This window comes from Balaenoptera physalus, assembly GCF_965194825.1.
Source record: "Balaenoptera physalus genome assembly, chromosome: 8".
Lineage (NCBI taxonomy): Eukaryota > Metazoa > Chordata > Mammalia > Artiodactyla > Balaenopteridae > Balaenoptera > Balaenoptera physalus.
The window spans coordinates 115821818-115835631 of NC_138887.1; the positions used below are offsets into that span (position 1 = coordinate 115821818).

At 36.4% G+C, this 13814-nt stretch overlaps 2 protein-coding genes across 4 annotated transcripts in view; one reads left to right on the forward strand and one right to left on the reverse strand.

Moving 5' to 3' along the window:
- The window catches only part of CNTNAP2 (contactin associated protein 2), a 2064732-nt gene that overhangs the window by 822517 nt on the left and 1228401 nt on the right, over positions 1-13814 (forward strand). For both annotated transcript variants that reach the window (XM_082473843.1, XM_082473842.1), the window contains exon 5: positions 12154-12301. In XM_082473843.1, the coding sequence (XP_082329969.1) occupies positions 12154-12301 (148 nt within the window). The remainder of the gene's footprint in view (positions 1-12153; positions 12302-13814) is intronic.
- Positions 1-13814, reverse strand: part of LOC309666434 (uncharacterized protein) — an 817765-nt gene that overhangs the window by 255024 nt on the left and 548927 nt on the right. The gene's annotated exons all lie outside the window — the stretch shown is intronic.

Here is a 13814-nt window from a genome sequence, read left to right on the forward strand (position 1 = left end):
AGTTAGATGGAGAAGTAATCTGAGACCAAATGAAGTGTGCAAAATGGAAATGTCCCTGAATAAGAGAGATTCAAGGAGAAGATGACTAATCGTAGAGGAAGTTGAAGAAAAATCGAAAAACCAAGAAAAAATTTACTGGGCCATTATCAGTGATCTTTCTGATTTCTGTTTCAAAAGAAAAGATAGCAATTAGCAAATTGCTGAAAACTTAACGAGAGCATAGAGAAAGAGGGACATGCAGAGCACAGCCCATTTATTTGAGAAATTTTGTAAAGAAAAGGAGCAGAAAACTAGGACCAGTAAAAGTGGAGGAATATAATGTAAAATGCTAGGGGGTTTTTTCCCTATAAAAGGTAAGATTCAAATATATTGGAAAAAATTAGCTTTTATAGACCCAAGAAGTGTTAGTTATTTTGGTTCTTTCTCTGTATTTCAAAGAAACATTACCAGGTATTAATTTTGCTATAGAATATAAAAATGGTAGGATATTCAATTGAGTATAAGTATATTCAATTGAGAAAGAATAAAGTCATTATTAATGTGCAAATAGAGAATACATTCAGTGTCAAAATTATTAGTATTCCGTGGCATAAAGCTATCCAAATGAAGAATTTCACATTTTGAAAAGACGCAATTTAAAGTTGGTAATTTACTTTGCTAACTCTGACCCTCACCCTAAACAAAACTTGATGGTTTTGTTGATTTTATGCTTATGAACGCATTTGGTTCCACATTTAGAATGAGATGTACTCTGGGTACCTCCAAGTATATTCTCAAATTCATTGCCATTGAAACATTAAATACTGGAGAAAAGCAGTGTTTATGAAGGATAGCCTGAAGACAATGCAATCCATTCATTCCTCTAGATACCCTGAACCGTTTCTAGATTAAGTCAGTTCAGCAGAGAGCTGAATACCTGCATTGGAAGTTTTGGTTACCGTTGTGTTTTGGCATTTAGAAACTGTAAGAACCTCCCTATGAGATTTGCTGCTATCTTCTCATACAGATGTTGTAGAACACTTTGTTCATTGTGTAGCATGGTTCCTTTTACATTGGACTCATTTGAGAAATCTCTTTCTGGGCTCACTACCGGGAGTCTTAATGCTTCGCCAAGCAACTGGTTAGATTTTATTTTTACAGACAAGATGAATCTCACAACCGCATGTGTCTCCATCTGCGTAATTTGCCAAAAATCTGAAAGCCAAAGTTTTAGACACAACCCTCCAAAAAATATTTTTTGTGGTTTATTTTTATCAAAGTAGTATATGGAGAAATATTTTTAATCAAGTAGTACAGAAAGAATTTAATTTAAAAAGCAAAAGTTCTCTTCCCAATATCTCCCCATCCCTGGTTTCATTCTCCCTATACACTTATATAGCAGTTTGTTCACTTATCAACTTAGAAATTACCTACTGACTACTGACTCTTGATAGATCAATTTGTAGTTAGCTAACCTACTTTCCCCCATACTGGGCCTGTTTTTAGGAATTATATCGATTTTTTCCCAAATATTTTAAATTCCTTTTTTGTTAGTTTTGTGACTTCTGATAATACACTTACAAGTGGGTTTGCTGTTCTATCAAACTTTGGTAATATCTTTTGGCTCCTTACTTGAAGGACACAGATATTATTCACCAGGTCCTTTCTTCTCCATTCTCTCAAACTTTTCCATCTCCAACCTTCTGTCAGTTGTGTTATACTTCAACATTGTTAAGCTTGATGACATTGCTTTTGTGTGCGTGTTTTTTTTACTTTGTATATATATATTTATTTCAAGTATTAGAATAAAGACAATTGATAGCGTTTATCTAATGATTTTCATCCTTTCTTATGGTTTGACATGTAGGATGATGAAAAAAATGTAGGCACATTTTGAGAGAAAATAACATAAATGCATAAAATAATGAATTTAGGTTATATAGAATATACAGCAGATTTCTCTGCTGTATTAATTTAAAATACATGATTGCTGCTATAAACACTAAAACGAAGTTTGGCAATTTCTTAAAAAATAAGCATGCATCTACTCTAGGGCTCAGAAATTCTGCTCCTAGGCATTTACACAAATACTCATAGTAATTTCATTCATACGAGTAAAAAATGGAAAACCTCCCTGGAGTCCGTCAACAGAATAATGGATAAACAAACTGTGGTATATTATACAATGAAATACTACTCAGCAATAAAAAGGAATAAGCTATGGATACATATAAAAGCATGGGGGATATTATCATTCTGAGTGAAAGTGATGTTTGATCCCTTTCATAAGTTCAAGAAAAGGCAAAGTTAATCTATGGTGATGGAAATTGAAAAAGTGGTTACATGGGGTAGGGAGTGGTGTCAACTAAGAAGAGTGCTGATTGAGGAGATTGAAAAGGGAGGTTTCTGAGTTATTAGAAATATTTATATAATGATGGGGGAGGGATTTGCATGGATGAATATATTTCTCAAAACTGAGTAAACTCTTCGCTGAAGATCTTTGCAATTTACTGTATGTAAATTATACCTCAATTTTTAAAAAAAGCTGTATTGCTGCCTATGTTGTCTGTAGCTTGTTGGGAGACCAACAAATGATCTTATATAATTTTACTATTCAGTATAGTAAGTGCTAGGATATAGATAAGCATAGAATTTCAAAAATGCATGAGCATTGTGTAACCTCTCCATGGCAGAGACAATGTTATGCGTTTATCAAACCTGTTCCATTTTTCTGCTGCGTTCCCCAACCTCTTCCACACTAAGGTTAAGGCCAGAAAGATACATGACCAGTGGAATGTATACAGAAGTGATACCCTCTACTTCTAAATCTGAATATAAGCCCCACCCCTGTACATTTCTCCATGCTTTTTCTTCTGTTTCTTTGGTGGCCTTGAGAACCAGAGGTTAATGATGAGAACCAAATATGGTGAGCCTGGGTCCCTGAATGACTATGTGGGGCAGAGTCCCTCTGTCTCTTCTTTCCAGGCTGTACTGAAATGTGAGCAAGAAAGGCTCACGTAGTACATTAAACCACTGGAGGGAAGGAGGGAGGGAGGGAAGAAGAGAAAAGAGGGAGGGAGGGAGGGAGGACAAGAAGGAAAAAGAAAAGGACAAAAGAAAGGGAAGGAGGGAAAGAGGAATCCAAGATCCCATGGGAATAATCTATGGGAGACAATGAAGCCATCCAAAAGACTGGAGCTACCTTCTGGGTGTGCTGAGAGCAGCTGAGCAAAGGATGAAACCTATAGAACACCATCACCATGTGACTCCCATAAAAAATAAAGGGAAAGATTGATGAAAGAGCTAGATTTTTAAAGATATTTGCCTTATTGTTTTTTTTAAGTCAAAATGACTGTTTTGCATCATAATTTTTAATTGATTAATGGTTCTTCTAGTGAGATAATTCTAAGATCTGTTCATAACACGAAAAGGATAAGAAATATCTGAGTCAGAAGCAGAAGCGTCCAGAGAGAGTATTGCTGCTTATATGTAGATAAAATATGTTGGCGTTTTTCCCCCAACATATTTGCTGCGGTTCGGTTTAGAAATCTAAAGAATATGCTTTTAGCAGAGTTCAAGTGCATTACAGAAGTGAAGATAGAGATTTGATGGTCGGGTTTGTGTGTGTGTGTATGTGTGTGTTAATTTTCACATTGATCCTAGCATTTCTCCCCTGATTTTGATGTGATTTTTGCATGACTGTTTTCTGTTTTTCCCCCATGATCGCTGGAATTCCCAGACACTTTATCTATTGATAATGACATCCTCATAACTCTGGGAAAACTTGTTTTATTAACCTAGTGTCTTGTCGAATCAGACAAGCATGCTCTATTTTTTTTCCTGTAGGATATTATCTAACATATGGTTTATTAACTATAAATATTTTTTGAACTAGTCTTTGGTACATCCAAAAATAAGAGCTATGAAATGTAAACAGGTGGGAGTTTGGGAATGAACACTTTTATTTATTCATTTAACCGGGCAGTAAACTGATACTCATTAAGCACCAACCACTGTGCTAGGGGCAGCAGAATAGCGGTGGACCAGAGGTTTGATCACAAGCTTCCATGCTGACTTACATACTTCTGAAACAGTGATTAGGTGGATTATCACAAACATCATGAAGTTATTATGATTGAATGAAGGGAAAGAAAAGTATAGGATGCTATGAGGCTCCCTGCAGAACAGTGGGTGATTGAGGAGTGAGTGTCAGGGAATGGACTTACTCCAGAAGCTGAGTCCTGCAGGATGTGTTTGTACAGCCGAATCAAGAGGATGACAAGAGCGTGCCCGTGAAGAGGCCAGAGTGGGGCGGTAACGTGTAGTACTTTATGAAGGTACTTCTTTTCTTTCTGCCTCAGCAGGGAGTATAACTGAGGCTTGCAGACTCCGATCAAGGTTGCACAGTAGAAAATCTGTTTCTACCTTTTGATATGAATTGATGGCATGAGGACAATAACATTTAAAATCCAGCAAGAAATAAAATCTCACTGAAAGAACAGTAATTAGAATGATCACAGGTTTATGACATCAGCTTAAGGACTCATCAATATGTGTTTCTATGGCAGCAGCGGCATTTTCTGCCTTAAGAAAATAAGATCTCTCACTTTAAGAAGTATTCGTGTGTTGTTGTTTTTCTCACATAATTTGCCATTTATGAGACTTGTTGGTAGCACTAAAAGCTCCTCCTAGGCTTGCTTATACAAGAGCTGGGTGTTTTAGACATATTTTTCAGTCTTAAGCAAAACCTTGAGCTTGCAATCCCTTATTTTAGGTTTCTGAAAAGGTGAGGTTTTAGTGAAGACTAAATATATTTATTCCCTTCATAAAATACTTTCTAAGTTACACTTCAAACTGCATAATAATGAATTTGAGGGAAAATGTTAGTTCCTGCATTATACATAACATCCTTCTAAATACCTATATATTTTCCTCCAGTCTGATAAATCATATGCTTCAAGGGTTGACAAAATGCTTTTCCAAAGTTTGTTGGTTTTTAAATGCCAAGTGGCTCAAAAGTCTGCTGATGATTTTAGATTTGGCATCCTATCTGAGGGAGGATTTATTAATTTGAAAGATTGTCTTAGACCAGGGGTTGGCAGACTCTAGCCCATGGGCTAACTCTGGTCCATGCCTGTTCTTTTAACGTCTGTGAACTAAGATGGTTTTTACATTTTTTCAAGTGTTGTTAAAAATTAAAAGGAAGGAGAAGGAGAATCTGGGACTGAAAGGTATGCAGCCTGCTAAGCCAAAAATATTTACTATCTGGTACTTTACAGAAAAAGTCTGCCTCTCCTCTCTTAGGCCATCGGAATTATTTGAACTAGAAGAAATATTTAGTGCACATGGTGAGAAATTTTCAGTTATTAAAACTTCAGTGATACTTAGATTATTCTGCAGTTAGCTTTCTGAACAACTCACAATTTTTTTTAAAAAAAAAGCTCTCTTGGCTGTATATTTTAATAATTTATAAGACAGTAACTCAGAACGAGCACCGTAAGTTTAGCATTACGTTATATTGTTCTCAGTTTTACTAAGCGTAAAGCTTGGCGAATTACATAAATGCTATGTTAGTTTAAAAAAAAAAAAAAAATCCTTCTAAGCGTATATACAAATCGCAGCCAGTACGGGAGATTTAGTAGCAGTGACATGTAATTCACAAGCTTATGTACATTGATTTTCAGTCTTAAAATGATGGATTTGGCTGGTGCTTCCATGTATCCACAAAGCATACATTTTGTGTGACATTTGTCTAAATGAAGGTTGATTTTTTTTTTTTTTTTAATTTATGGCTGTGTTGGGTCTTCATTTCTGTGAGAGGGCTTTCTCTAGTTGTGGCAAGTGGGGGCCACTCTTCATCGCGGTGCGCGGGCCTCTCACTATCGCGGCCTCTCTTGTTGCGGAGCACAGGCTCCAGACGCGCAGGCTCAGCAGTTGTGGCTCACGGGCCCAGTTGCTCCGCGGCATGTGGAAATCTTCCCAGACCAGGGCTCGAACCCGTGTCCCCTGCATTGGCAGGCAGATTCTCAACCACGGCGCCACCAGGGAAGCCCCATGAAGGTTGAATTTTAAAGGATAGTGTTCTATTCAAGAAAGATTCAAATTCCTTTGTAATTTTTCAATTTTTGATACAGATTTCCAAATCATAAAGGTTTTGTAAAAATCAGCTGTATATCTTACCTTGTTTTTTCCTTCCTTTTTTTTTTTTTTTTTTTACATTCATGTGAAAAAGTGCAAGTGAGTGTGAGAGTCAAATGATGTGGGGAAAAAAATGTTCTTTTCAAACCCTATGACAATGTAGCCATTACTACTTAAATAGTACTTGCACTATAGCAGACCTGCCTTTCTTTTCATAATAAACAGTGTCATTCAAACTTTTTAATTGCTTGTATTAAAATTTGCAGAGGAGCTTTGGCTAATGATCACAGTAGGAGCATCTTTGGGGAAAATGCATGAGAAAAGAAGATATTAATGTTGTCAAAATTCATGGAAATAAAAATGCTGAGAAAAGTAAAGGATGCAGGCAAAATATGCTAATAAGTGGGCTGGAAATCAAGTGTACATCCAAAATGTGGTAGGATAAAAATTATCTATCAAACTTTAAATTTGATATTCAAATAGGTAACATCAAATATCAAAAATAAAATGTGTTGTGCATAAATAGAAAAAGCTTTATTCCCAGCTGAAAATTTGATTCTCAAACAAAAGTCAGTGTGGGAGTGGATGCTCTTGTTACTTTGCCCTGGTTTGCCCAGACTAGCTATTCGACATCCAGTTAAGTCCTCTAATTTCTCAGAGCCTGAGTTTCCCGATTTGAAAAAATAGCATCCCTTCCAAACTTAGAATTTCCTATGAGGCACAAACAATACAGAATGTACTAGAATGCTTTAAATAATAAAGTGATATATAAATATTAGGTGTTGTTTTTATAAAATCAATGGCTACACCTCCTTCTACTTTTCTTAACTTTTCCAAATACTGCTATAGATGAGACATTTCACATATATTTACACCTTTATATTCAAGACAATGATTGGTAACACCTACACCATTCTTTTGAAATGTTTTAAACTTCAATTTAGGGTACTGTCTTAAATCTCAGTATGCTTGGAAATGAAAAGAAGTGCAAAAAACACAATGTACTGATGCTGTGAATTCTGAATACCATATGCCCTGCATTTGTTCATAAATAATAAATGTTACCCTTTCTGAAAAGCTATCCTAAACATCTCAAATTTTCTATGTGACCTTTCAATCTGATGGAGAAGTCTCAAATGCAATATATTTAAATCTTCACTAATTATCTTTCCCTTTAAATATCTCTGTATTAGTCGATATTCTTTCAGTTTCCTAAAAAGCAAACAAATGAGAACACAGGTCAAATAATCAAAAAGCCTGTAGGCTTTCTTCAGCAAGCTCTGAATTTAGATGCTGAAATGATGTCATCACAGATGGGCCTACTTTGTCTTCCTCTGACATCCATCCCTTTATAATACAGTGGCCAACAGGAGCTCAGTGGATGAAGAGCTTTCATTCCTAGTGGTTCTGTGTATTGTTTTGTTTTCTCCTCACATATGTCACACATTTGGGATCCAGGATACAAGAAGTGTCCTGTCACTCCTCTCCAACACTCACATCCACTCCATCATTCCTACCTTTTCCATAAACAACCCCACTCCTCTGGAGCACATGTCACCAGATTATTCCATCCACCACTATCCTAGGTTTTATATTATGCTATAGTCTTCTTCTATTTTCCTAGGAACTTTGCTTTTGGGGAGGGAGATTTTACTGGCCCCAATCTTAAAAATTAAATTATGTGACTTTTTTGCTTAAAACTCTGCAATGGATTTCCTTCCAGCCCAATTAAAATGAAACTGACAACATTATCATGGCCTGCAGGCCCTCCTTGCTTCTTCACTGTGCTCCATAAACTCTGGCTTCCTTACGGTCCTCAGAACATGCAAAGTATACTCAAGATGTTTGCATTTCTGGCCTTTGTGTATACAATATATGTAATTTTATATATATATATATATATATATACACACACACACACATATATGTATACACACATATACATATATGTGTGTGTGTGTGTGTGTGTATATATATATATATATATAAGCGTACCTGGGAGATATTGTGTGTTCAGTTCCAGATCACCACAATAAGGAGATTATCGCAATACAGTGAGTCACGTGACGTTTTTGGTTTCCCCGTAAAGCAGTGTCAAAGTTATGTTGATACTATACTGTGGTCTATTTAGTGTGCAATACCATTCTGTCTAAAAACAATGGGCACATCTTGATTTAAAAATGCTTCATTGCTAAAAAACGTGAGCCATCATCTGAGCCCTCAGGGAGTTGACATCTTTTTGCTGGTGGAGCGTCCTGCCTCCACGTGGACGGCTGCTGACCGATCAGGGTGGTGATCGTTGAAGGCTGGGGCGGCCGTGACACTTTCTTAAAATAGGACAACGATGAAGTTTGCTGTATCAATTGACTCTTCCTTTCATTTAAACACTTAGATTTATGAATTGGCCTAATTTCAGTATTGTTCTGTCTCAGGGAATCGGGAGGCCCAAAGAGAGGAAAAGAGATGGAGGAATGGCCGGTCAGTGGGGCAGTCAGAACACACACAGCATTTCTAGATTAAGTTCACTATCTTATATGGGTACGGTTCATGGCACCCCAAAACAATTGTAGTAGTAACATCAAAGATCACTGATCACAGATCACCGTGATGAGTATAATAATAATGAAAAAGTTTGAAATATTGCAAGAATTACCAAAATGTGACACAGAGACATAAAGTGAACAATGCTGTTGGAAAAATGGTGCCAATAGACTTGCTGCAGTCAGTGTTGCCATAAACCTTCAATTTGTGTAAAAAAAAAATAAAAAGAAAACAAAACACAATATCTGTGAAGCAGAAAAATGAGGCATGCCTGTAATATATAACAATATATACATATTATATAACTTGGTATATTCAATATATATATATTCATTGTATATTATTTCTTAAAATTTTTGTTGGAGTATAGTTGATTTAAAATGTTGTTAGTTTCTGCTGTACAGCAAAGTGAATCAGTTATACATATGCATATATCCACTCTTTTTTAGATCCTTTTCTCATATAGGTATGAGAAGGATAGGCATCCTAATCATCATGCCTGCATACTGTAGCCACCATACAAATCCAGAAGTTCAGGAGTTCAGAAAGCTTGGTAAGTGTAGGTGCTGGGCGGGTGGTACGTGTGGAGAGGGCTTGGCACCTCTTTGCACCCACCTTGCTCTATGCATCCCTTCCATCTGGCTGTTCCTGAGTTACATCCTTCATAATAAACCAGTAATCTAGTACGTAAACTGTTTTCCTGAGTCCTGTGAGCTGTGCAGCAAGTGATTGAATCTAAGAAGGGGGTCGTGGGAACCTCCGACGTATGGTCTGTCAGAAGCGTAGGTGACAAACTGGACTTGAGATTGGCATCTGAAGTGGGGGTCATCTTGTGGGACAGATCCCTTAACCTGTGGGATCTGAATCTAGCTCCAGGTAGATAGTATTAGAATTAAGTTAAGTTATGGGACGCCAGCTGGTGTCCATAAAGAATTGTGTGACGTGTGGGAAAACCCCTACATCTGGTGTCAGAAATAAAGCACTGGGAGTAGAGGAGAAACGCAGAGGAGTATTTTTCTTCTTTCAGGCCTCATAAGGCTACAAATGTCTCAGAAGCAGGGTTCCAAGAAAGTTACTTGCTGTCTTTGTTGTTGTTAATATTCATATACCACCTAGCACCATGTTAAGCTTATAGTTGATCCTTAAGTTAAAATTGTTTGGTGGCTTTTGCTGAATATTATTTAAGATAATATTCAGGGCTTCCCTGGTGACACAGTGGTTAAGAATCCGCCTGCCGATGCAGGGGACACGGGTTCGAGCCCTGGTCCGGGAGGATCCCACATGCTGTGGAGCAACTAAGCCCGTGCGCCACAGCTACTGAGCCTGCGCTCTAGAGCCCGTGAGCCACAACTACTGAGCCCACGTGCCACAACTACTGAGCCCATGTGCCTAGAGCCCGTGCTCCACAACAAGAAAAGCCACTGCAGTGAGAAGCCCACGCACCGCAACAAAGAGTAGCCCCTGCTCACTGCAACTAGAGAAAGCCCACGCAGCAACGAAGACCCAACGCAGCCAAAAATAAATTAATTAAATAAATTAATTTTTAAAAACACCCATAATATTTAGATTAACCTATCTGCCATCAAGGATTTAATTCATGTGATTTTAGACAGGGATTCTCATTGGTGTTGCTTTTGAAGCCAGAACAACCAATAGTGATATTAAAATTCAGCCATGGTTTAATAAAATAGTTAGATTTGTGGCTTCTTTGTAAAACTAAAAGCTGGTTAGAAAAATACCTAAAAAGAAAAAAAAAAAAACTTTTTACTCTTTTCCTTAATTAAATGTTGTCAACAAGATGCAAAGAAGATATCTATTTAAGTGATGAAATTTAAGACCTAAAGCTCAAATGGTTTTGTCCAATGAAGGATTGAAGTGGGTGTGGCTATTTTGAAAAGGCAGTGGTAGTATATAGCTTGAGGAAAACCAAGGAGAACACAACAAAAATCATTGCTAAAGAGGATCCCAGTTTCCAAAGCATGCAATTGTACATGTTATAGACTATTACCCACAATGCAGATTGTTGGAACCATCTTATGTTCTATAAAATAGTTTAAATCTTGAGGAAATAGTTCAGTATGCTCCCTGTATTACTAGGTCTTACATTATACATTTTGTATTTTGGAGGCCAGGAGTATGACTGGAGAATGAGCGCTGGGTAACCAACTTTATACCACAAACTTACCTTTGTGATGTTTGTATGCAGTTAAACCAGAGCCTTCCATTTCAAAGCTGCTATGTACTTTTTTATTAAAAGCATCTCTTTACTTGCCTCTTATTAATTTTATAACTCTTAAAAGTTGTTATAAAAGAGATATTTCAAAAAGATGAAACTCCTGATTTTATATAGAAGCAAATTCAAAACCTTAGGTCAAGAATACAACAGATTAGCAATGTAATATAGCGTTTACGTTGTATCTTTTTGTGACTAAAAAAGTTCAGTGTTGTTTTTAAAATTTTTATTTCAATGTTTAGGAGATGATTTAAACAAATATAAAAGAGGATCTCATGTAGAATATAGCTTTCCAAAAACTAAAGTTATCTAAGGTAGGGACAGCTAGAATGTATATGTGAAATTAAGCAGCTCATGTTTAAAACAATTCACACATATATTTCTCATTTATTTGACATATTCTAAAATATCATGGTCTCTTGATTTAAATCGTCCTTGCTTTAAATTGTAATTTTATACTGACATTTTTCCTATTATTAAATTCTTATTATTCTTTTTGAGTGTGGCATCTATGGCTTTCCCTATCCCTGTGCCCCCCGTATTATCTTGCTTTATACTTATTATGCAGTAAATGTTTTATAAATGTTTGCTGATGAATGATAGCCATGCCCAAAGAAAATCCATTTGTTCTCTGCTGAAAAAATATAGACAATATGAACTTTCAACATAAAAAAAGATTCATGGCAAATGATTCTTGACAGAATCTTCTATAAATAAGAAAAATGAAATAAACATGTTTCTGATCCACTCATATATATTTATGCTAATAAAAGGTAGAAGTCCCCGGCCTCTGCACAACATATTCAATTGCTCTTTTTACCGAGCTGATGTTGAAAAAATTTTCAAATTTGTAATGATGGCATGGGAAGGTAACATAGAGAAGATTTTTAAAAAGCAAGAAATACGGTTGGATTCTGTGAAAAATTGCTTATAGTGTAGTTTAAATGTGAAATAATAGAACTCGTAATTTAAATGTTTACTGGATACTGCCGTGCGCGCCACAGTGTTTCATTCTTTTAACCTATGTGTGCATTTCCACATATGAAAGGACCCATGGAAACTTTGGCCTAGTTCCCATTTAAAATTGGACTTGTTTTCAAATAAAGAATGTATAGAACCTTTTTTCAAATTGTTTATGGTTTAGGGAATATGAAATCCCTCCACTGGATAAGAAAACTTATGTTTATTGTAGCACATAGAGAACATGGTTAGTTGTTTCTAAAGTATTTTCCCCTAATTTTCGAATCCCGTTTATTTTTCAGGCATTTCCTGGGAACGTCAACTCCGATAGTGTGGTTCGGCATGATTTACAGCATCCAGTAATCGCCCGCTATGTGCGCATCGTGCCTCTGGATTGGAACGGAGAAGGCCGCATTGGGCTCAGAATTGAGGTCTACGGCTGTTCTTACTGTGAGTACCATACTGTCGAAATTTGTGGTGGATTTTGTCATCTTCATTTAATTAGTAATTTTGTTATTTTGAATTATTTAATATTAGTTGCTTTCTCTGACAGCAAATTGCAATGTTTCTCTATATAAATAATATATAAGGTTGTTTGTATGTTATAAATATATATTTACATTTTTACGCAAACACACATATAAGAATATCTTAAGGACACCTTAAGTAGAGGACTTGGGAAATGATTTCTGCTCAGTAGACTAAAACAGCAAAGCTTATTCATAAAGTTGCTTGAAGTCTCATGAAATATTTAAAAAACAGAAACTTATACTCTTATTCATCTTTTTGACTCTGTGATGGATTTGAAAACAGTCTTAAGAACTTCCTTCTGGTTCTCTTTAATTATACATACCTTTTGTTATTTTAAAGCCAACCACTGAGTTTTAAGGTCAATTATATTTTATATGTCTAAAAGTTTTATTTGTTCCTTTAAAAAACTTACTCAGTCACCTAAAAAGTTTCTTTTCCTTTAATCGTGTTTTTGATTACCCTTTTGTATTTTTTAAATACATTATATCTCTGTCTCATGATTCCAATATATGGAGTTTTCGGGATTGGCATTCTGCGCTCTATTGTTTCAGCCAGTTTTGCCAGTGGTGCTTGTTTTCTCCTCCTCTTCCTCCTCCTCCTCTTAATTCTTTCCTTTCTTCCTTCTTCTTCTCAGCATTCTTATCTGCCTATCCTTCTTGTCTTTAACTTTATGCTCATCTATCTTCTCGAACTGTGACCTCAGTTTCTTCAAAACTTTATCTGTGGAACTTCTTTTAGGTGAAGGTTGATGGTGGCTTCTTCTGGAGAAGATGTATCTTATTTGCTTCTATGAAGGCAGTACTAACACAGAATTACTTTAAAGATTATTTGAGGCTTTTGGAGGCCACTAGGTACTACACATTCAGTCTTCAAACACATGATTTGCAAACACTGGCTTTATTTTATGTGGCTGCGCCTCACGGCTTGCGGGATCTTAATTCCCCAACCAGGGATTGAACACGCGCCCTTAGCAATGAAAGCACTGAGTCCTAACCACTGGACCGCCAGGGAATTCCCCCAGACGCTAGCTTTAGAATATGAAGTATCTGGTAAAATAGTCATCTCCTCCCGGGAAGTTTTTCTTCCTGTTCCAGTTGCTGGGGGAGGAGGGTTGCTGGATACAGATAGGGCAGGGAATCAGGAGATCAGCTTCACGCAAGGAGTTTCCTATTAGACTCTCCCCTACTCCTTCCTGCAGACCCATAGCAACAAAAGCTTAACTGTAATCAGAAAATGCAAATGTCCTATTGGGCAGGCTTTTAAAAATTAACCAAACATTTGGTAGTTTATAATAAAAAGTATATAAAGCTTTCACCTTTGTATGAATTTAGTACCTGTAATGATGACCAAATCATATTTATTCATGGGCAATACTGTTATGTGAAAACAGGGCTGGTTACTAAAAAAGGGCCGAAGAGATCATTTAATAAAT